General features: G+C 43.3%; 1 protein-coding gene across 2 annotated transcripts in view; it reads left to right on the top strand.

Moving 5' to 3' along the window:
• POGLUT2 (protein O-glucosyltransferase 2) overlaps positions 1–18,385 on the top strand; it is a 56,171-nt gene extending 37,786 nt beyond the window's left edge. For both annotated transcript variants that reach the window (XM_066580050.1, XM_066580057.1), the window contains 4 exons: positions 5,736–5,945; positions 6,251–6,340; positions 14,865–14,969; positions 18,169–18,385. In XM_066580050.1, coding sequence (XP_066436147.1) covers positions 5,736–5,945; positions 6,251–6,340; positions 14,865–14,969; positions 18,169–18,186 — 423 coding nt within the window. In that variant the 3' untranslated portion in view covers positions 18,187–18,385. The remainder of the gene's footprint in view (positions 1–5,735; positions 5,946–6,250; positions 6,341–14,864; positions 14,970–18,168) is intronic.
• Positions 18,386–25,178: the final 6,793 nt, after the last annotated feature.

Below are 25,178 nucleotides of genomic sequence, written 5' to 3'. Positions count from 1 at the left end.
ACTGAAATATATTCCTTTAGAGGAGTTCTCCACTTTAGACTATCCCAATTTGTCAGACGTGTCCCTTAAAATAAGCAGATCAAAAAATTGCTTGCTAGGACCCCCAGTGACCTGCTGTAATCTGTGGGAAACCTGGCACTAAGTATTCAACTTCTTTGTAGCATCACCACAGGGAAAATACTGCAAGCATTACATGGTGCCCGTGGATGTCAATGTGTTGTCTGTGGAATGCAGGACACGAAGGGTTCTGAAGTGCCAGAGATACTCTTTGTAACCCCTCTCCACTCTGACCAAAACAGTAGTATCCTGAACAGAAGACCCCCCTCTACTAACTCAGAATTCCTTATTAGGATGTATGAAAATGGGTTCTTTGTTTTAATAATCTTTATTTTAATTTTTCATTTTCAGAACAAAATATAGCATATAAGTAGTGATTAACAAGTATGAAATAAGTGTCAATCATAGTAATCGAAATATCGCATTGTACAATATCTGAATTATGTTCTAAAAAGAAATGCAAACAATTTTACATGAGGACCAATAAGAAAGATTCAGGAGTAGATAGGTAGGTAAGTAAATAAGGAAGGAATGACCAGGTAGAGAAAAGATATTACAGTCATTACTCCTAATATTTCCTGACTAAATAAAGATATCGCAAAAACCTACAAAGGAAAGTTTTTTAATCAGTCTGCTATGCAGTGGTTACAGGATGACCATGCTTTCCAGATATAATGACATTTCAAGAGTGTAAAGGTATTATTCAAAAGCATTTTTTCATATACATCTGTCTGATTGATCAATGTGATAGTTTCCGCTAGTTGGGAACATCAACACTTTTCCAATATCTCAGTATGACTAAATTGGATAACGCAAGCACTTTACTTCCCAAAGCTCAGTATGTGGTAGGATTACATGTGAGCCGATGTTCATTAAGGCTGAAGCTGGAGATTTCCGAAATGTATAACCAACCAAAGATGACAATAACCTAAACACAGAGTCCCAGTACTGATGGAGAATAGTCCACATTATATGTAGTAGCATTTTCCACAAATCCTCCAGTAGTCAGCTGAACCAATAGGGTGTATTTGAGCTAAATGTACTGGTGTGCAATACTATCAGAATGGGATCTTCATTTAGGGCTCGACATGCAAGCTACACTTAAAAGTGCGTTGTGGTTCTGTAATAGAGCTTGGTTCTATTTTTTTATTGCTAAATTTTGGGGCCAACTCTCTTTCCCACTCTCTTAATGAGTATGTTTTTTGAAAATTATCACAGTTATGCAATAAAACATACATAGGCTTTAACCCTTTAATTACTAGGGAGAATATTTTGAATCTAGTTGGGTTACCCCTGCATAATAGAAGTTTATGAGTATGTAGAATATTGAGATTGTAGTTGTTCAAATGGGATAAGAGAGTTCTCTTGCGATAAATGTGCAAGGTTAGAGATTCCCATTGAGGTCCATTTTGATATATTCAAGTTCAGGATAGCATATTGGAGCAAATCCAAAGAGACTTAAAGGGGTTGTCCCGCGAAACAAAGTTGGGGTATACACTTCTGTATGGCCATATTAAAGGGGTTGTCCCGCGCCGAAACGTTTTTTTTTTTTTGGGCTCATAATTAATGCACAATGTACATTACAAAGTGCATTAATATGGCCATACAGAAGTGTATACCCCAACTTTGTTTCGCGGGACAACCCCTTTAATGTACTTTGTAATGTACATTGTGCATTAATTATGAGCCATACAGAAGTTATTCACTTACCTGTTCCGTTGCTAGCGTCCCCGTCTCCATGGTGCCGTCTAATTTTCAGCGTCTAATCGCCCGATTAGACGCGCTTGCGCAGTCCGGTCTTCTCCCTTCTGAATGGGGCCGCTCGTGCCAGAGAGCTGCTCCTCGTAGCTCCGCCCCGTCACGTGTGCCGATTCCAGCCAATCAGGAGTCTGGAATCGGCAATGGACCGCACAGAAGACCTGCGGTCCACCGAGTGTGAAGATCCCAGCGGCCATCTTCGCAAGGTAAGTAAGAAGTCACCGGAGCGCGGGGATTCGGGTAAGTACTATCCGTTTTTTTTTTTAAACCCCTGCATCGGGTTTGTCTCGCGCCGAACGGGGGGGCTATTGAGAAAAAAAAAAACCCGTTTCGGCGCGGGACAACCCCTTTAATCCCTTGGAAGTGCACACTTGGGTTTTGCATAGTAATGAATTTTTTCCCATACTTTTAAAGATGTTTGAATTAACAGGGAAAGGTGACTGGGGGGGGGGGGGGGGGGGGGTTGCAAGGCAAATTCCATAATGGGATTTCACCATGGAGCTAGTTGAGAGACATGTGTGGCGAGATAATAGTCCTGACTGTCCGTCTGGGAGGCCTGGGCCTTCCACCAATCTATATTTAAAGAGAATTGTACTAGCCACATAGGGTGTGTGTTGTGCCCAGACTAATTGAGATAAAAGCTTATTTATATCTTTAAAGAAATGCTGTAGTAGTTTGATGGGGAGACTGCTATATAGATTTAGTAATTTTAGGAACAGAAGCATTTTAAAGGAAGCTATTCTTCCCACGCACGAAATCTTGAATTTTGAAAAGCTTTGTGATTCTTTCTGCAATACTTTGAGAATAGGTTCAAAATTATAATGATAGAGTTTTTTGTGTAAAGCGGAAATAGTTATACCCAAATATTTTATACGATTGTGTTGACAATTAAAAGGGCGCTTGCTTTGTAGGTAATGTAATAGTTCATTAGAGATATTCACAGGCAAGATTTGAGATTTCTGTGTGTTTATCTTATAATAAGAGATTTGGCCAAACTCTTTTACAAACTCCAAAGCATTTTCTAGGGAAGATATGGCGTCTGTTAACAACAAAATAATATCATCTGCATATAGCGATATTAAATTAGAGTGTTCTCCAGTCTGTACTCCCTTGATTAGAATGCTTTCCCTAAGGGCTTGTGTCAGTGGTTCTAGAGACAATATAAAGAACAACGGGGATAATCGACAATTTTGCCTAATGCAATTCATAATATTGATGAAATCGCATTTGTAAATACTCGTGTCGAGGGATTTGAGTATAGTCGGATATAGCTTTGAGGAAGTGCCAATAAATCTCATTTTAGCAAAGGGGATAATAAGGCCCTGATGGATGGTAGGGCACAGATAAAAGGGGGATTATTTGCTGGAAAGCCTCCCTCATAAATATCACCAGGCTAGCTAGTACCTCCGTGTGGTGACCGACCACAGCCTTCAGAACAGGGGTTGAGGACCGTGGCCTTGGGTCCACAGCCAAGGAACCAGAGATGTTCATAACGCTTGATGATAAATGCTCAAGAGGCTGTCGATGTGTTTCGCAGCCGCGTAGCGGTGTGTCCAGCTAGGGCCCTCAGTAGGATACAGAGGACAGATGAGTTAGACCCACAGAGGGGTACAAACTGAGTATTCTATAAAACTATTGGATTGATGCCCCAATAGTATGTAGATATATTGGATGTTCAGAAAAACTTTTCATGCTCCAAAGTATGATATTAGGATGCTTCAGTAAAAATGACAGAGCTCTCAATAATCCAGTTTCCAATTTAAAATGCCTAGATATTTAGAATTCTCAAGATGTTTCTCTGGCCATATGGACAGAACATCAGAAGTTTAATGTGGTAAATCTGTCACTCAACCACATTCAGTAGTATGTGATTAGGTGTTTGGTTTCAGGTGGAGCCAAACCTCAGTCGTGTTAAGTCACAATTGGGTAACTCAATAACGAAAAAAGAAAGCCTCTTAACATGTCTTTAAAAAGACACAGGCCAGAATCTCAGCACAAGGGCAATGTCAAGAGTCTGGTTTTCATAGATTCTACATAATGTGCCAGATTTAGGACTCTTCTAGTGTTATTCTGAGCCTTTTTTGCCTTGCATAAATCCCACTTGGCCTTCCCTGATCAGAGAATGTAGAATAGGTGCTATTCAAGAAGCCAATAATTTTGCATAGATATTAATGTTAGTATTTAATAAAGATATAGACCGAAAATCTTGGAGGACATCTGGATATTTTTTTTACCGGTTTAGGAAAGGTAACTATCTCTGGAGTATGTGGCTTTGAAGTTTGGTCTATAATGAAAAATCTCTTCCACAAGTTGGGTTGTCCATTGTCATTTATTTTGGATTTCAAGAGCTTTAATTTTATGAATTAACTCATTTAGAACTTTAGACCTTTCTTTTTCTCAGTGTCCTACCCTCTTCTGTACGATTTATGGGAGTTCCACAGAACATAAGGGTTAATATCAGGAGATACATTCAGAGTTAAATATTCCTTTAAATCTTTCTCCAGATTACACCTATGCAATAGCAGAAAATCATTGCTGTGCCTTATGTATGTTGGTGATTGGTTATATCGCTTTGCTAGAGTTAGCGAGATTGCAGCTTGGTCAGAACAGGTGATCGTCTCGACTATCGACTCTTGAGAATGCAATAGTATGTTTCTATGTACTAAAGACAAAAGTTTGGTATCATGTTAGGCCTGATGTCCACGGGCACGCACGGCGACCCTGCGTACCTGTGTCTTCTTTTTTCTGTACTGCAGAAGTGCCGTACAGCGTGCCGATGCACATGTGCAGTAAGTTTTGTTTTTTTTTAAATTCCTACTTTCCCGCGGAATCTGCAGCTTGGGCCGTGGATCGGACGGCTTCCATTGACTTCAAAATTTTAAAATGGAGCATACTGCGATTTTTCATCTGTGAGCGTAAACCACAATTAGTTTCCACTCGTGTGCATGAAAAATCATTTTTCCATAGCGTGGAACACCCACTCTGGATTCCGCAGCAAAAATCTGCTGGTGGACATGAGGCCTTAGCCAGTAGAGCAAAATGTGATTGCTTTCAGCAAGAGAGACCAAGTAATCTTGTAGATATGATACCTATTAATAGCCAACAAAAATGCATTATGTTATAGAGAGCTTTCAAATTTACGCAGGGATTTTCCTCAGGCTTGAGGAAGCTTCTCACATTCCAAGAATGCGCCCCCTCTCACATTCTTTTAAGTGAGCGAAATCTCTATGATTGTGTCATAGAGGGGTCTAGTGGTCAACAAGCTCCGCACAAGTGGAAAAACAGTCCACTATACACAAGCAGCCTTTGAGAGCCTTTTTATGGTCTGGAACCACATTTAGAACCTCAGAAGGCAAGTCTGTTCATCTTATCATTCCACAACTCTAATTATTTGTATCTCTGCCTGAGATTGTAACTCCATGCCGCGTTTTGCAGCAAAACGACAACTCCTAGGTGTTCATTTTTTTGATGACTGTATAAATTTCAAGGAGGAATAAAAGACTAACAGCTCAACACAGAGTTGTAAGAAAAGGCGCTCAAGAAATGTTTTATCATTGGGAAGACAGGTATTTACTAAAATAGACATGTCAGGAGAGGTAACAACTCCTTTTCTAATGAGTACAACCACATATAGGGCTGCTATAAAGCTGAGCAAAAATCCTCATCTGGTGCGTTCAAGATAAAAGAGGAACGGATTACGGTAAAGTGGAGAAGAGCAGTGCTTTTTATCATTACTACAATCCATTACTGGGTTTTCTTACAAAAAAATGAAGAGGAGACCAGAGATTTATAATGCTAGCAGGAACATTCCCATAACTGATGCAATGTACACTACATTTAACGTGCTGCACATGTCTTATTGAGAGTTAATGTGAGATGTTTGCCCACGCTAACTATTGTTTTTATCTTCCATCTGTCAGTACAAGTATCAGATACTTATTGATGGGACAGTCGCTGCATACAGAATGCCGTATCTTCTTGCTGGGAATAGCGTAATACTTAAGCAAGATTCCATTTACTATGAACACTTTTATAATGACCTCCAACCCTGGAAGCATTATGTGCCTTTCAAGAAGGACCTCAGCGATTTGCTTGAAAAAATCCAATGGGTTAAAGATCACGATGCAGAGGTAGGCTATACATATATGTGCTTGCAAGGAAGGTCAGGATGCTATGTATGACTTTTGATGCATATGTGTAGTTGGATAAATTGGTTATAATTGTGTTATGTAGGTAGAGGCATATACCAAGGAAACCTATAGATACATGTTCAGTTAGTCAGGGGCCTGAGACATGGGCTGCTGGACTGTGGTTTTACATAGTAAGACTTCCTAGAATGGTTTCCTTAAAAACAATCCACCCTTGCTGTCTGCTTTTATCTGTTAATATTTTATATTTCAATCATTTAATTATTCAGTCATATATTTATTCATAGGCTAAAAAAATTGCAGAGGCCGGACAAGAGTTTGCAAGAAACAATTTAATGGGCGATCATGTTTTCTGCTACTATTTTAAGCTTTTCCAAGTAAGTTTGCTCCGCACCAACTACATACCAGAACTTGTTGGCATTATATGTATGTACTCTGTTATGCTGGCTACAGACATGGGCAGTATTCTTATTTTCAATAGAGAATGACTTGTTTAAATGATGTACTAAATCAGTGACCTAATGGTGAAAGTTATCATTCCTTTCTATGCATTGGCTTCTTCATATCATCTTTATTAGAGATGGTTAAATATTAACTTATATCAATATCATTGTATCTGAGACAGTTTCTGCATGAGGCTACATGCACACAAGCGAGAATCTCACGCAAGTTTTGTGTGTTGTGAGACACGGAAAACTTGTGCAAATATGAACTCCATTTTTTTTGAATGGAGTTATTCTCCTGAGCAATTTTTTTCCCGTCACAGCGATGCTGCGAGGTTAAAAATCATAGCATGTCCTACCTTTTGATGTTCCCTCGGAACGACTCGCCCATTGTTTTCAACGGGGCCTTTAAACACATCGCATGGTACTTAGATGCTGTATGATGTGCATGCGAGTGCGACATATTTCCCATTGAAATCAATGGAAAACACTTCTCGCGATCATCTAGCGGGCGTGCAACATTCGTCTGAGGACCGCAATTTCACAGAAGTGATGCGAGTTGTTTTAGAATGAAAAACGCCTTACATCCGTATGTAAAACGCACATTGGCAAGTGCTATATCGCACGCACCCGTGTGATCGTAGCCTCAATGATAGGAATTTTAAACAATTACACCCAAGGCTACCTTTAGTCACAATGTTGACTTGGCTGATGCCTTTGTAGATGTTGTGATAGAACCTTGCCTAATAGTGCCGTTATTTCTATTAGTCAGTAATGTCATCATCTGGTGTTATATTTGAAATCAGGGGCAGTGTGGTTATGCTTGGCGTTTTATGTCACATCACTTGTAGCTGCGGATGTTGTATATTTTCCATTTGTGTGACGTGCCAAATTCTTCAGGTGCCTCAATAACTGTGGCAATCTTAGTCCCTTCAGACTGGAAAACTAACACTAATGCAAATCATTCCATGTAAAAGGGCCCTAAGTAAGTCACCAAGTGACACCACAGTGACTTAGGGCCCTTTAACATGGAATGATTATCATTCAGATCACGGGAATCTGAATGATAATTGTTCAGTGTAAATGCCTGCGCGATCCGAGTAACGAATGATAATTCGTTAGCTTATCATTCGTCATTTGGATTGTGCAGGCGTAAAAGGGAAATGACGATCAGCCGTTGTTCATCTACATATGAACGACTGTTTACTGTGAATGGAGGCAGGCGGCTGGAGCGATCCATGGGCCGCTCCACCTCAATTAACTGAGCTACGATTGTTCTTGTGTAAAAGCACAGGAGCGATTATCGCTGGGACAGCTGTGCCTAATGGTCATCTCGTGTAAAAGGGCCCTTTAAAATAAAAGGGAACTTTATTTATTGTACTAACAGAGGCATGAGCAGCAAACCTTCCAGGGCATCTGATAGGCTTTGTCCTTTGGCTATCAGTTGCCATGGAAGAGTCCATCAGCGAAACCCAGGATCGGGCGAGTATGGCGTGTTTACTGCTCCTTGTTATTGATGCCTTTTCATACACTTTGTAAGTATGGTGGACAAAATCCCCTTCTTTTTCTAAGCCACCAGTTCCTCCTACTAACAGCCAAGACTTACTGAAGCTTGCCATCTGGTTACCTTAAGTAATACAATCTGCTGTTTGACCTGAAAACCGTTTGGAACAAACTGAAGGACTAGTTTTCAACAACACTGCACCAAGACATGTGGTACCGATATGTTTTTATAAGGTGAAGAAGAGATGGTTACCTGCATTGTATATCTTGCTGGCCTGCTTGCCTAGTCGGATATTGAGCGGTGAGGTGCTACTAACAGTTTACTTGCCCTAAGTTTGCACTAATTTTTAAACAGTATTAGTAAGTCTGACCCAATATTTCGACTAATACTGTAATTGCTGCAAGTAATGGCTACACTAGTACACAATAATACTGCATTTGGAATTTACTGATGGAATGCAGAAACACTATCTTTTCTCCTTCAGGAGAGCACCTAGACGGTGAATGAGGAGACTCAAAAGGCCATTCATGCTCCTCTGGGTAATATGCAAATAAGGGAGATGGAATAATACCTCCACAGTGCCACCTATTGGAAGGCAGCATTCCTTCAAGAAAAGTTAGACTCTTTATACAAGCCTTGTAACAATGACTGGTAATTAAAAGCAAAGCCAAACTCCATGTACAGACAGCTGTTTCAGGGTATTTGCCCTTCATCAGTGTACAGTAGGAGTTTGGCTTTGCTAGTGAGAGGCCTGGGACGGGGGTTAGAAACGCCATCTTTTCTCCTTAGGGAGAGCACCTAGATGGTGAGTGAGGAGACTCAAAAGGAATGCAGAAACAGGCCTGCAAAAGTTACTGAAGCATATCACAACCTATTTTATTATGCCCGATGAGGAGATCAGTTTTACCTGAAGAGAATTGCCTTGCTAAACTATTAAAATCCAAGTGAAAATTTTCACACAGAATGTTAAAGGGGTTGTCCCGCGCCGAAACGGTTTTTTTTTTTTTTTTTCAATAGCCCCCCCGTTCGGCGCGAGACAAACCCGATGCAGGGATAAAAAAAAAAAAACAGATAGTACTTACCCGAATCCCCGCGGTCCGGCGTCTTCATACTTACCTTGTGAAGATGGCCGCCGGGATCTTCACCCTCGGTGGACCGCAGGGCTTCTGTGCGGTCCATTGCCGATTCCAGCCTCCTGATTGGCTGGAATCGGCACACGTGACGGGGCGGAGCTACGAGGAGCCGCTCTCCGGCACGAGCGGCCCCATTCAGCAAAGGAGAAGACCGGACTGCGCAAGCGCGGCTAATCGGGCGATTAGACGCTGAAGATTAGACAGCACCATGGAGACGGGGAAGCCAGCAACGGAACAGGTAAGTGAATAACTTCTGTATGGCTCATAATTAATACACGATGTATATTACAAAGTGCATTAATATGGCCATACAGAAGTGCTTACCCCCACTTTCTTTCGCGGGACAACCCTTTTAACCCTTTCCAATCCAATGTCGGGCCTGCCCCGACATCATCATTTCCCTCCACAGCTCCGATGTTGGGACAGGCCCGAAACTGCAGTGCAGGAGTGCATCTGCACCCGATCATCAGACACATCGGGTGCAGATAAACTCCTGCACTGGTCCCCATCAAGGACCCCCGAGGAGAAGGCAGAAAGGGTTTTTAACCCTTTCTGCCTTCTCCTTTACACATTACATAGCGCTCAATTAGCGCTATGTAATACACGGAGATGCCGCCCGGCGATCATGTGACCGCTGGTTGTCACCTGACCCCCAGCTGTCACATGATCTCCAAGCCAGAAGGCTGAAGGGAGAATGCGGAAGTATTACTTCTGCATTTTGCTTGGCGATCATGTGACCGCTGTGTGCCACATGACCCCAGCTGTTACATGATCGCCGAGCTGGGAGGCTGAAGGGAGAATGCGGAAGTAATACTTCCGCATTCCCCCCACGGTCTAGTGAGCACCTGCACCCTCCTGAACTCTGTCAGATCAGGAACGTGAAGGAATAATTTATTTTTTCTCATCCATCTCCCCAGCTCCAATTTATTTGGAGCTGGGTTGAATGGATGAGAAAAAAATAAATGGATTGGAAAGGGTTAAACGTTGTTGTCATCTATTGTTTCTACTAATTGTCAGATTGTATGTTAGTTTTGCCAATTGTTGTCACTCTTTACAGGGTCATTTTAAGGACTATATAAGACCAAAATCAATTCAGGTTATGGTTAGATTTCTTTTTTTTTCACTGTTAAGTGAATGCATTCTGTTTGGATTCTCATTATACATTACAAGGTTATTGCTGTGTGTTTGTCGAGATGAGAACTTGCACTCATTGCGTATATCTGCAGTTTTCCTTGTAAGTTTGCTGTTTTTATACACTTCCCCCACTTGCTATTCTATTTGCTCAATAAAAATTCTGAAGAAAAAATAAACCCAAGCAGCGAGTGACCATTTGGTCAGACAATATCTTTCTCCTTCAGTGTAGTTATTGAGACATATATATATAATCCTAGTTTACCTGCACCAGCAGCTCTGACAGTCCTGCTTTCTTCACTCGATGCCATAAAAGAGCCAGCAGCAGTGCCGCATTTGAAGTTGGACATGATCAGCACAGGTTTAAACAAAAAGGTTTCCTTTCACAGACAGAAAACAGATATTTTTATTATAGTGATAAATTGAAAAATATATTTAGGAAGTTATACAGAGAATACGTTTTATTTACATGAAATTAGAAATCAGCATTAAAAGTATTCTTTCCACCATACGTTTTTAGATTTTAACATTATTCCACACAAAAGGCTCTACATGGTAATATACATTCATTAAAATGATTACTAATTCCTTTCCACAACACAATGTAATCACATCACCAGGATGGAGTTGGCTCACAAGTTGTGCCTTCACCATCTAGAGTGGTTATCAGCTGTAACATACAGCTGACCACCTAGAAGCAACTACTTGGATCAGAGTTTACTGGAGAGGTCCCCCTCTGTTGTCAGATCAGTGCCCTTGCAGAGCACTGATCTGGTATCAACATGTCTGCCACTACACTCTGCTGCCTGCAGCCCATGCAGCTTAGAGGGCTTGTTACGGTGTGCCAACTGCAGCAGGTAGTGGAACCAGGGTGACTTCTTTATGTCAACCTGATCCTTGTGATTGTGCCTTTACAGCGGTTGTAAAGCCTCTGTCCTGTCTCTGTAGAAGATCCCTTTGGTGTCATGTTAGGTATCCCTCAGGGTACCCTGTTGCCTTCAGTCTCATCTGTTGGGAATTCTTAATGGGCTCTTCCTCTCTTCCCAGCTTTAATATCTCCTTTGGTAAATGGACTGATTGGTTGACAAGGAAGTATGTCCCCTGGCTAGCCAATCACCCATTACTGGTATGTATTTATTCCTGCCACATCCTGCTATTGGTGCGGGTCATGTTTTCTTTTCCCATGTGCATGCATAATGTGTGGGCTCTGTTTCTTGTACTAAGTTAGAAGGGTGATCTTTGTCCACTATCCATCCATAGGGTTGTTGGTGTGTGCGTACATGCTGGCTGGAATCTTATCAGTTGTGCGAGTCTTCCTCCATATGGGTTGTCGCATGCCAGTGTCTAATCATGTTTTGTCTGTTCCCCCACTCTCCATAAAGATGGTCCGGACACCTGATATCCCTTGTCCGCATGGGCTGTGGGCCCCTGCTCCCTTACCCTTCTTTCAGGTGTGGTTCCGGACATCAGATGTCCCTACTCTGTCTGGTGGGTGATGTCTGATGCCTTAGTCTTGTTTGTATGGTTGTTGAACGCTTGATTCCTTTGTCTGTTTGGGTGGACATCTGAATTCTGTGGTTTTTAGTGTGGCTGGTCTATTGTCTCTCCTGTACCTATGCCTTTGCCTAGTAATGTTAGCTTTACCATCTGCTATACATATCCTTCTTTATATTCCATCCAATGACAGGCTAGGGTCCTTACGTGGTCGCCATCCTTGTCATGACGTTCGCCCTGCTTTTAGGCAGGGACCACCAAGCCCATGGTTTTAGGGATAGTGAATGCTTTCCTGTAATGGTCCATTGCAAGAGCATGGGAGTGAGTACATGCGGGGACGAGTGTTGGGCATCGTTTGCCCAACATTCATCCCGTGTAAATGGGACTTTATAGCCCAGAAACTCAACAGATATCCACAGGGTCTCACACTAGAAAGTGCTGATAGCAGAATGTTTTATTCCATATAAGAGGAGATGCTGTACAATACTATACGGCACACACAGGTGCCCTTATCAATTACTTATTGAGAGGTTTGCATGATAATTGTGCAGTGTAAACACATGATCAGTTAAGGCGTCAGATGTGTAATCACTGATTGGATCCTTCACGTTGACCATAAAATCACCGTTGGGCTGCCGCTACCTGTGCAAACTGGCAGTCGTTCGTCTATCACAGGAGAGATCATTGTTGGGATGGCCATTGTGTACTTTCCGTGTAATGGCCCTTTTACACACTAAGATTATTGCTTAAATGGCTGCACGACTGAACGAACTGACGTCATTTTTGCATAAAATTGCACATACAGATAATTGCTTTTAATCCTGTTAATTTCCTCATTAGCTAAAGTAAACTCTGTATCAGTTTTTTGCTCAGCTGGGTGTATGTTTATGCGAGGGATTATCTGGCCAGCAGGATTCCATTGTCTTCTCTTTGTATTCAAGGTAAACACAATAAGTACATTGTTTACTTCCTTCAAGTCGGCAAGCCATTCAAAAGACTGAACGAATTCCATTCAAATGGAATGTCTTTTGAGCAGCTTGATGACTATTTTCATGCTGGCTAAAACCAGCAGTAAACATAAGTGTACAAATAGTGTACGACTGCCCGCTTTTACATTTAACGATTGTCGCTCACTTTCGGACGTTTGAACAAATTGAGCAATAATTGTTGCATGAAAAAGGGCCTTAAAGCGGGATTTACTTTTTGAGAAGTATTTGCTATCTCTACAGAAACAGCTTTAAAACTAACATACGTGTTTTTCCAGCACTGTAGCGCCACATTATCAGATTTTGTTATCAATTTCTATTTATATGTTGTTTTATAAAACACTATGCTGGACAGTAGTTTTATTTTGGTTTATCTCCTATTCCATCACAAAACCTTGAAACTTGGTCATTAACTTTCTTTCAAATCTAGATTAATTTCACGGGTTAAGGTTACTTTAGCATAACCACTTATGGGTTATCTGTACACAGTAGTCTAGATAAGATTCAGCAGATATGCTGGGTCTTCTGCGTAATAAAGTCGGAGTTGTACAGACATTGCTTAGAAAACCATTAATCCGGTCTCATCCTTATGAGGCCAAAAACACTGCAATCAATCAATATAATATAGTGTATTCCTACTGGAAGAGACTTACAGCAGGCATTTTCACATTAGTTAAGGCAGTGTAGTGTAAACCAACCTCCTAGTTTATTCTTCAATTATCCCTAACACGTTGTCCATGTTGCTTACACCGTCTCATAAAGAGTTTATGTAAATCCTTGAAAACAGAACTCAACAGACTTACTGTATATTTAAAAAGCCTTTTAATATTTTTGGAAAGGTCCTTTTACATTCCAAAGAGGAATGGTTCCCACTAACGGCTTACAAGCAGCCCCACGCATTCTTGCAGACTGAGTAATGCAGGACGAGACTTGTAGTTCAGCATGAGGGTGCATTCACATGAACGTATATCGGCTCGGTTTTCACGCCGAGCCGATATACGTTGTCCTCATCTGCAGGGGGGGGGGGATGGAAGAGCCAGGAACAGGAACTGAGCTCCCGCCCCCTCTCCGCCCCTCTGCACTATTTGCAATGGAGAGAGGCGGAACAGGGGCGGGGCTAATTCAGCGAACTTAGCCCCGCCCCGTCCCGCCTCCTTTCATTGCAAATAGTGCAGAGGGGCGGAGAGGAGGCAGAGAGGGGGCGGGAGCTCAGTTCCTGCTCCTTGCTCTTCCATCCTCCCCCCCTGCACATGAGGACGACGTATATCGGCTCGGCGTGAAAACAGAGCCGATATACGTTCGTGGGAATGCAGCCTTATCCTGTTACTTTCAGGACACCAAGCCCACTTGAGCTGACAGTTTGCTTTAGTTTTGCACATTTTCAAGTCCGTATAATGTACTTTATCATTGAGAGAACATGCCCCCATACTAGTTATTTCAGGGTATAGACATAATCCTTCATGTGTTCATCACCTTCTATCCTTTTTATGCAGCGTAGCCTCCTTACTTGTACCAAGGAGCCCAAGCAGTGTCTTTGTGAGACAGAAATCCTCCCATAAAAAAAAAGTGCCAAAAATATAGTAAAATTCAACGTCCGGTCTCTTCTGTATACTATTGCCTTGGTTATCTCTCTCTTTTACAGTACCTCAGTGTTAAAAGCAAAGTTTTGAAGCATCATGTCCCTCCCCAAATCTGAGACCCTAGTAAACTCACCTTTCTCTTTCAAAATGTAATGTCGTAATAAAGGATTTCTTGGGTAAATTAAATGCCTCGCCATTAATGTTTTAGGTACGAGATTAAGAAATTTGCTATTATTTCTGCTGGCTACAACCCATCTCTTACTACTTAACAGCATAATGTTATTAACAGTTTAGTTTTTATGATATATGCAGTAAAATCCATTACCTTGAAACGATTTAATATTTAACATCCTGCGTTTATTGGTTTATGATTCACTTTTACAATCCCAAACAACTACAAATACAGTGCTGATTTTGCTTGAAATCAAGGCCAATATTTGGCAGAATGCCTCGTGTGACGCAGAGTGTTAAGGCAGCAGAAATGCAGTCAGAAATCAGCGTATTTTGGGTCTGTGCATACTGCGTATTCTCGGACCGAAATACCGGTGTGTGAATGAGCCCTTAGTTTGCTTAAAATGGAATCCCTATAACTCCAGATCCTTGTTGCTAAATTTCATTCCTTCTATTTAGGCTTATGCAAAACTGCAGGTCAGTCAACCAAAAGTAAGAGACGGTATGGAAATAGTAGAGAACACTTCAGAGAACTTCTTCCCATGTGAATGTCAAAGAAATAAGGTGAGATAAAGAGAATTCTACTCCTTTCACTACTTTACAAATTGATAATTTTCAGTATTATTTGAATAGTACTATGGAAAATGAAATGGCTGCCTAAATTAACCAACTGCTTACCATATGCTGATTTAGAAATATGGACGCCATGAAGAGGCTTGCTTCATTGGCAATTATGGAAATTCACCACGGAGAGCCACTAACAAAGAGAGGCTCTTGTCTGGCGAGCATGGCCCAACGACATTGCCAGCTGTTAATACAGACAGCGACATTATCGTTCATGGCAATCTGTATTATTCCACTCGGAGGAATATTTATCTGTGCAGCTTTTAGTAAAACCGCATTGAAAGAATAGCGTTCCTGCTGACCACAATACTTGGTAAGTGGAGATGAGCGAGTAGTGCCTTAGTCGAGTATCTGCCCGCTTGTCTCTAAAGATTTGGGTGCCGGCGGGGAGCGGCGGGGGAGAGCGGGGAGGAACGGAGGGGAGATCTCTCTCTCCCACTCTCCACCCTGCTCACCGCTGCAAATCACCTGTCACCTGCACCGGCCCCCGAATCTTTAGAGACGAGCGGGTAGATACTCTACTAAGGCACTACTCGCTCAAGTAGTTAGCCTTAGCGAGTATACTCGCTCATCTCCATTGTTAAGCCATCTGAACTATTAGGAAGTAGAATATATATGTACTCTACAAATGTTTTAGGCAATAATACTTTCCAAAATAAGAGTGTTAATGTTTAGTTTTTGTCAAATAATAAAATTCAAATTGAGTGAAAAGAGAAATCAAATCAATATTTGGTGTGTCACAAATTTTTGGCTGCGCAGAACAGTGATTTTAGTACCTCAAGGTGGTGCGGCTATTGTATCACCCGGTAATGTCATACCGAGATCAGACTCTTGTTGCTACAATTGGTCCTTCCTCTTTATAATGAGATATTTGACACCGTCGTCGTATGTGGGATCTAGAAATTATTTTGATTTTAAAACTAATGTTTTTGTAATGCTTACCGGCCCAAGTACCGAAACTAAAGACATTCTATGGAGGGGAAAAAAAAATAAAAATCACACCCCCAGAAGGAGTTGACGTTTTGCTGAAAAACTCAGCATGCAGTTACATCTCAGGCAGATATGCAAATAATTAGTTGAGGTTTTGCCACCTGAGGCCCTAAAAGTGGTTCCATTATTGGAATACAAGAAGCTGGATGGTTGTATTGAGGAATTGTGACACAGTGCGACCGGGCTCAGGATGCCCTCGATGGACCAACAATAGTAAGGATCGGCTGACAAGCACAAGCAGCTCCAACTGTTTCACTGTCCGCCATCCAGAGACAGGTGGCACCATCGTTACAGGCCCCTATGTCTGTCGGAACCATTTCCAGGCAGTGGGCTGAAAAACATTTGGTCTTACGGCACATATTACTTAACTGGACTGCTATGGAGTTGAACCAGGTTGTCTTCAGCAATGAATCCAGGTTTAGCTTGGGCACTCACAACAGCCGTGTTCATGTCTGGAGACCTAGGGTTGAGTACATCAATCCTGCCTTTGCTGTGGAGCGGCACACTGCCCCCTGCTGATGTGGAGATATAAGGGGCCATCACATACAACAGTTTATCACACCAAGTAGTGGATGCGAGGAACAGTGACAGCTCAGTGGTACCGTGATATGTTCAGAACATCCTGCAGCCACATGTGTTCCTCTCATGGCGGCTTCCAAGAGGCACCTTCTAGTAAGATAATGCTTGACCGCACATAGCAAGAGGGTCACAAGAATGTCTCCACAATATTTCCACACTTCCGTGACTGCCCGGTTGCCAGGTTTATCGCCAATAGAAAATGAATAGGATCATCTGGGATGCCAGCTTCGACAGCCTACGAGTTTACACAATCTAGAGACTCAATTACAGCAAATGTGAACTACTATGTGACAGGATGCAATATGGAACCTGTATGCCTTACCGCCCTTATCACATCTTATATCTAAGCCAGAGGTTGGCCAACACGGTACTAGAGCCTCCATGCCCGCCTGTTGTACATCTTGTATCCAAGCTAGAGGTGGTACAACAGGGTACTAGAGCCTCCATGCCCGTCTGCATCACAGCTTGTATCCAAGCTATATGCGGTACAACAGGGTACTGGAGCCTCCTTGCCCGGCGGTTTCACATCTTGTGTCTGAGCTAGAGGCGGTACAACAGGGTACTAGAGCCTCCATGCCTGCCGGTATCACATCTTGTATCCAAGCTAGAGGCAGTACAACAGGGTACTAGAGCCTCCATGCCCGCCGATATCACATCTTGTATCCAAGCTAGAGGCAGTACAACAGGGTACTAGAGCCTCCATGCCCGTCTGCATCACAGCTTGTATCCAAGCTATATGCGGTACAACAGGGTACTGGAGCCTCCTTGCCCGGCGGTTTCACATCTTGTGTCTGAGCTAGAGGCGGTACAACAGGGTACTAGAGCCTCCATGCCTGCCGGTATCACATCTTGTATCCAAGCTAGAGGCAGTACAACAGGGTACTAGAGCCTCCATGCCCGCCTGTATCACATCTTGTATCCAAGCTAGAGGCGGTGCAACAGGGTACTAGAGCCTCCATGCCCGCCTGTATCACATCTTGTATCCAAGCTAGAGGCAGTACAACGGGGTACTAGAGCCTCCATGCCTGCTGGTATCACATCTTGTATCCAAGCTAGAGGTGGTACAAGAGGGTACTAGAGCCTCCCTACAAGGGGTCAGTTCTCCGCAATAAAGTATCCTTCTGCTCTGATATTGTAATCACTTATATCATTGATACAATCACACATAGAAAGTTTCATTTCATTCTGATACCTTCTAGGTGATGGATTTTTTCTTTTACAGTGTGCATAATTATTACATGTATATCTGAAAAGGGAACTGTAGCTTTTCAGGTCACCACTGCTTTTCAAAAGGTTTTTACCACTTTTCTGTGCAGGAAATTAATAGTAAACTGTGTTGTGTACAGTCTGCGCAGTTTGGACCCTGTCTTGTGTTCCTCAATCAATGTATCCTGATTTTGGGTATACATAGCACTTCTCTAGTTTAGGCAATTCTAAGTGTAAAAATCAGTGTTATGGGCAGCAGCCGATCAGACTTCAGCTTTAATTGTTTCAAAGCAGAAATGTTTGCACCCTGCTACCTGCTGAGCACTTCATGAAACAACTGACCGTTGTCATCTTTGTCTTACAGGTGAAGGATGAGCTTTGATGGTAGATGATGGTTTCCACGGGTCGTCTTCTCCACTCCACAGAACTCTAAATGAAGCCTTGGGAATTTGTATTACAACCAGTATCTGTAACACATCGAATGTTATAGTCCGTACGTGACTATCACTCAGTGGAATACTCTCTTTCAGTTCTCTAAGCAAAGTCTATTTTAGAACAATAAAACCTTTTGTTTGAGCTTCCACGGAAATATACATTACTTAAGAGCCTTACAGGACTGCACTACTTAAAGGGGTTCTGACATAAATAATGTTTTTATGCTTTAGCAGCCATTGTGCCCTGGTCTGCCTAATGGACACAGGGAACCCACGATTTAATGGCTGCTAAAGCATAAAAACATAATACTTACCTTGTCTCCTGTTGTTGTTGACATCGGGGGGGGGGGGGGGGGGTCATCTCCCGGCAGCGGCTGCTCTTCCTCTTCTTCCTCCACGAGCCGTGCTGCTCCGGGATTGCGCGCATGCGCAGTGGAGAGGTGCCCTCTGACAGGAGTCAGGACGGGCCGCGTCTCCACTGCGCACGCGCAGATTCTTGGAGTTTAGTCAGGACGGATGGGTCGCCCACAACAAGCACTGCTTGTGACGTGCTTGCTGTGGGCGGCCCGTCCGTTCACCTTGGAAGTGACTGACGGACGGAGCAGAGCAGGAGCGGTCATTTTGACCGCTCCTGCTCTGCTTCTACAAGCCACAGAAAAAGATGCCGGCTGGAGAGGACATGCCTGGTGATCGGTCCTAGCCAGGCAAGGTGAGTACAATTTTTTTTTTTTTAATGTCAGAACCCCTTTAACTACATAGGTACATACTGAGAGATGACCAATCGAGCACTGAAGAAGGGGCATGCAGTGGAAGCAACTGATAGCAATCACAGACCTGCAAATGGAAGAGAAGAGATGTAATAATAATCAAACAAAGCAGAATACAAAATATGAAATATATCACATATTATTTAGCCATTGCTTATAGATTAGCCTTAGGGCTTTTACGCAATAGAGTTTTTTTTTACCGCTGCGATATCGCCGCATTTTTTTTAATGGGACTTTCTAATGTTAAAATCGCATTGCACTAAAATCGCAAAAGCACAAACTTGCAATTTTTGTGTGATGTGATTTTAACATTAGAAAGTCCTATTGAAAAAAAAACGCAGCAATATTGTAGAGTTAAAAAAACGCAAGTGGGTAAAAGCCCTTACATTAGCAAAGTGGGGAAAAAACCTTTAACCCTGCCGCATGACGTACATCATGGGAGGAAAGGGTTTGCATGAAACGTCATACACGTAGAAAATATAGATGACGCATTCTCAGGAGTTGAGCTTGCACCATCGGTAGTGGTAGCTGGCAGAGGGAGTGAGGTTTGCCATTGCTAGTATATTGAAAGCAAGGGGATAATAAACTGCAGTACAGAAGTACTGCAGTGTATTATCATAGTGATCATATGATCACAAGTTCAAGTCCTCCACAGGGACATAAAAAGCTAAAAACAAATATAGTAAAAAATATTCACTCTCTTTTGCACACTTTTCCTTTTTTATTTTAACATGCATTTTTTTCCTGCCGCTCAGTGATCCAATTGTTGCACTCTATTGTCCACTGGTGTCTTGCCTTTTTGTTTCTTTTAGCAATGGCCCTCAAGCTGGTCTTCTGCTGTTAAAAGTCCATCATTGCTAAGGAATGAGTAGTGCACTCTAGGTGGAGTACTAGTATCGTACTTGGCTGCAGTTTGCTTGACTGTGCATCACCTGTTTGTCAGAGCGATTCTTAACATTCTCCTCTGACCCCTCTGATAGATGAGTTGCTTACGTCCACAAGATCACCTTTTGCTGGACGTCCTTCCTCCATCACACCATTTCTCAGCATACACTTGAGACCATGCATGAGAAAACTTCACAAAGCTGGCAGTTTTTAAAATACTAGCCCTGGTTAGTCTACCACCAACGACCATGCCTTGTTTAAAGTCACTCAGATCGCTGGATTTCCCCATTATAAGGCTACATTCACACCGGCAAGAATCTCACGTGAATATGAGCTCCATTCTTTAGAATGGACTTCTTCACGAGCGAAAAGAAAAAAAACAAAACAACATGTTCTATGTGGATTTACACTGAAACTCATTCACAGAAAGCTTGCTCTGGAGTCACATGTTTAAAGGGAACCTAATGTGATTGTTCTCAGCTAAATAAACCTGATAATCTTGTAGATATGATACTTTTTAATGGCTAGCAAAAATACATGATGTTGTAGCAAGCTTTCAAACCTACTCAGGATCCTTCCTCAGGCATAATGAAACAGATCTGAAGAACCATGCATATATGAATATACGGTGGGTAAAAAGATAGTTCTGGAGCTATCTTTTGACCGATATACAACTGTGGCTCCCATAGACTCCTATGGGAGCTGGGGGAAAAAATGGAGGGGGAGGCATTTTAGCAGCATCCAACACTGCGAAAAGCTTACAGGTGCCTCTGTTTAGGCATTGGAAGGCATCCTGAGGATTTATGCCAAGCAAGAGATTTCTGGTGTGCAATGTATTTTTTTTGCTAAAAACGATGCTCACGGTCGTGTGAATGGGCGAGAAAATGCTAATTATTTCTGGCTATGATTGCGGAAAATCGTCCATCCATCCGAACTTACGGCACAGACGAGAAAACGTAAAAATGCATACAATCATGTGAAAGAGCCCGTAAGCAAGATTGGACTCCTCTCTGTAATCAGTGCGCGCACACATACTGCATGCAGACCGCCTACTAACCTCCGGGGGCTGACAGCGAGGGAACGGGTAGCTGGCTGAGTAAAAGAAAGTACATCCCCAGACGCCTCAATCCCGGTCGTAGAAGCCTATAATCATACAGCATTTTATGGTGCCTATAGGTGACAGCAGGTTCCCTTTAACTTCCATACAGTGAAGCTCCAGTCTTGAAAGGGCAGGTGTCTCTAATAAAATGGCCGTTCAGTGTATATAAGCGTGCTTGAATGCGTTTCGTATTTGGATGTCAGATTCGCAGCCACGCCAGCGCCAGACATCAGGGTTCGGCACGCAGCTTGGTGGCACATCTATTTGTCTCCTGTTCGGTGGAATAAGGCTTCAGGGATCTGTAAATGCAGCGTACATTGCCTACTATGGGCTTATATTGTACCGGAGGATTGTACCCAGGAATACAGATGTGAGAAAAGCAATTGTTTCATCATATTGCTTCAAGAGGAGAATAGAGGGGCCGATTAATGTGATTGTGTCTAGTCAGGGTTGTAAACTGTACCAAAATTTGGATGGAGCTTGGACCCATTAAAATCAATGCAGCTTTTTAGATAAGAAATCGAGAAGAGGACATGCAATGTGTGGGGTGCAAGGAGCTGAGACAACACGCGAATGGGGTAAGTATGTGCTACTGATGCAAGTTGTACCCACGCATCTCGCCTGAATGCGGCCTGACACTTGTCAATTACCAGCATGGTAAACTCATTTATGAGCAACAATTGGTCAGCGCTAAGAAGAGGATCAACAGTGAAACTATCGTTTATCACTGATCAACCGTAATACCGTAAATATGCTGATCAGCGACATAGAATATATGACTATTAAATGTCGCCCATGATGTCATTTACACAAGACATTGCTGTAAGTGGTGTGGACTGCGCTCCCTAAAACACGTGCTCTAGTTGGAAACAGGGGGCTCACTATGCTGTACCAGGATCAGTATATATGGATTACATACAATGTCTGCGTATTACAACCATACTGCGACCGGACATAACCAGCATGTTACTAAATAACCCCGCCACACAGTGACTGAATACCTCCATACAGTGACGGAACACACCGGCATCTCCATACTGAGACTAGTGATCACACAGCTAGCAGGCGGCCTGCAGAGTATTGTCACCCTGCAGACCGGACACATTAATAAAGCACAGATCAGATGAAGGCAAGCAGTGTTACTACATGGACACTATCAGCTGCCACTAATGCTTGGGGTTTCCCGATGATTAATGGGCTGAGCCTGAGAGTGCAGCCTGATAATTAGCGCTACTATACGAGTATTGGTGCCCCAAGGTAGAATAAGCCATTAAATGCAGTGCCTCACGGGTAGTGTCCACTATAACTGGAACCATTAACTTTCACCATCTGGTTAGGACCGCCATGATGACTTCTACTAGCTACCTCTTATCCCTACAGATACTGCCACACAGACATCTTTAGTTCCCTGCTTTCCCAGAACATCCCCAACCCTCTTCACAAAAAATCTCCTCCTGCTGCCCCTTTAATTGTGCCTGTAGTGCCCCCAAATCCTGTACTGCAGTAAAGGACAGTGCCTCTGTCACCGAGGGGTGCTGCTGCTGGCTGGAGGAGGAACTATGGCTGACAATTAGGAGGATTAGGGCAAATATGGCAGACAGCGGATTCCTCAGCGGAATCTGTCCTGTTGCCCCCAGCGTACCTGTCTGGATTCTTCATAATCTGTATTGCAGATGTGTCGGCTAGGTGTTGATGCAGATTCCGGGCCCCTCCAGTGTCAGCTGTGGATGGGCCAGCTTCTATTGACTTCAATGGAGCCATCCGTGCTGAAATAGGACATGCTGTGATTTTCCCTCCGTGAGCGTAAAATTGCAAAGAATTTCCGCCCATGGACAAACGATTTTTGAATAGCACATTTATGGGCAGTATTTGCTGCGGAATCTGGAGGCGGGCGCCCGCTCCTGATTCCGCAATGCAAATACGCCCGTGTGTATTGGGCCTAAAGGCCCATTTAGTCACAACAATTATTGCTCAAAATTCGTTAAAAGTTCGAAAGTGAGTGATAATGGTTACGTGTAAATGCGCCCATTGTGCACTGTTCGTTAGTAATTCAGTCATCGTTTAGCAGTTCGCTTATCGCTTGGTTTAAATAACATCGTTCAGTCGTTTAACGATATTTACCTTCACTCATGCACACGCCATTCAGACAAACTATCGTTCAATTATCGTTTATTGTCCATTTTTCGACAATAATCGTTAAGTTTAAACGGTCGTCTTTAAAAGCAAAACAATCACTCACTTTTGATGGCTTAAACGAAGCCGCTAAACTTCCTCCCTCTGCTGAACTTTCCCCTTGCAGGCTCACCTGTCCTCTCCTCCCCGCTGGCTCTCTACAATAGGAGGGGGTGGAGCTAAGCACTGGCCCATCCCACCTCCTCCCATTGCTGGCTGTTGAAAAGGGGTACTCCCGCCCTCTCCCCACTCCTTGTCCATAGCCATCAATGGGAGGAGGCGGGATGGGACAGCGCTTAGCCCCGCCCCCTCCCATTGCAAAGAACGAGAGTGGAAGAGAGCAGTGGTGAAGGAGGGGAAAGGGGCGACGGCATGGTAGCCTCGGCATACATGCGCTGGGACCCATGCCATCTTAACGGGTGCAAACATTTGATGTGTGCCCGTTCACCAGTTTTATCTCTCCCACAGTAGCGTATATCGTCCGGCTGTGAAACCGGCAGCCGATACACGCTCGTAGGAATAAAGCCTAAGGCCTCATGTCCACGGGGAAAATCAGGCCCGCCACGGATTCTTCATGCAGAATCCCGCAGCTGGTCCCTCCTTTCCCGCGGACATGAGGCTAAAAAGAAGATTAAACTTACCTGTCTGGACGCTGCGGATCTTCCCTCCGCTGCGGCCGGATCTTCTTTCTTCAGCCCGGCGGACATGCTCGGCACGTGCGCATGCGCCGTGCACTCTATTCTTGAACACCTGCTCTCCCGTGCCGAAGAGCAGAAATTCAGCTGCGGGTGTGCCACAGATCCGGACGGCTTCCGCAGGCGAAGCCTGCGGGAGCCGTCCGCGTGGGAGTCCCGCACTAAAATGGAGCATGCTGCGGGTTTTTTCTCGCACACGCAATCCGCGCCTCAGGGGAAAATGACACCCGCAGGTATTTAACTACCTGCGGGTGTCCAATGCATCCCTATGGGGCGCAGACACGAGCATTATTCGACTTGAATAACGCAGACCCGAGCATTTGGGTGCTCGCTCATCTCTAGTAAAGCCCTACCTTTTCATGCAGTGGGGAATTTCAGTTGCTGATCTATCTTTTTATCTCCCCCGTTTGAATGTTTCCATAGGAAACCATTAGTTCTAATAGTCACGCTGTTTTTGTCCATGTAAGTCAGCTGCACAAATCCCCCGTGTGAGCGAGCCCTGAGTAACATAAATATTTAGGTTTAGGAGAAATAAAGAGTTTAAGGGCTGATGCCCACGGCCCTACGCATAAATCACTGCGGGGCTCCCACATCTCCAGCCATACGTGCTGCTGGCAGAGAGTGCATATGGCTGCGCACGACCACGAAGCCCCCGCTCACCGACATGCGCAGTGATTTTTTTTTTTTTACTCCCCCCTATATTGCGTATACAAGGGTACAGGGCTCACGCTGCGCAGAGACATAGAGCATGCTGTGTATCTATCTGCAGTGTCCACACGCCGCTGTGCCGGGATCCATTGACTCCACTCACCGTGTGTCACACGGCCACGCAACGCACACGTGATACGCGGTGAAAGCACGGTCACAGGCAGGAGCCCTATGAAATAAACCGTGTTTAGTTTTTTTTTAAGCAGATGTATTGGTAAATATTTGTACAATTAATAAACCGGGTGCAGACGAGCCATAGGAACCTAGACACGTTTGGGCACCTTCAATGCAAATAATAATTTCCAAAAAAAAGGGGTTTTATGATGAAAAAGCGGAGAAACCTAAAAAAGATAAAAACTTTTGGTATTGTAATCGTAAAAAAAATATTGTAGAATTGAGGTTTCTCTCTCTGCCCTCCAAAAAAAATAAACGTTTTACATTATAAGTGAACTGGATTTACAGGATTAATTTATTCAGTCCAATAGGCTTAAATGAACAACTCTCCTTTAATTGTTTTATTTGACCATCATAGAAATGATTGAGCTATTCCAGTCCATTTTAGTGCAGTGGGTGAGATTATTTACCACTTAGGCTGCATTCCCACGAACATATAT

The sequence above is a fragment of the Eleutherodactylus coqui genome, chromosome 1, assembly GCF_035609145.1.
Source record: "Eleutherodactylus coqui strain aEleCoq1 chromosome 1, aEleCoq1.hap1, whole genome shotgun sequence".
Taxonomy (NCBI): Eukaryota; Metazoa; Chordata; class Amphibia; order Anura; family Eleutherodactylidae; genus Eleutherodactylus; species Eleutherodactylus coqui.
The sequence above is the reverse complement of the archived record's forward strand: the minus strand, read 5'-3'. Positions and strand labels throughout refer to the sequence as shown.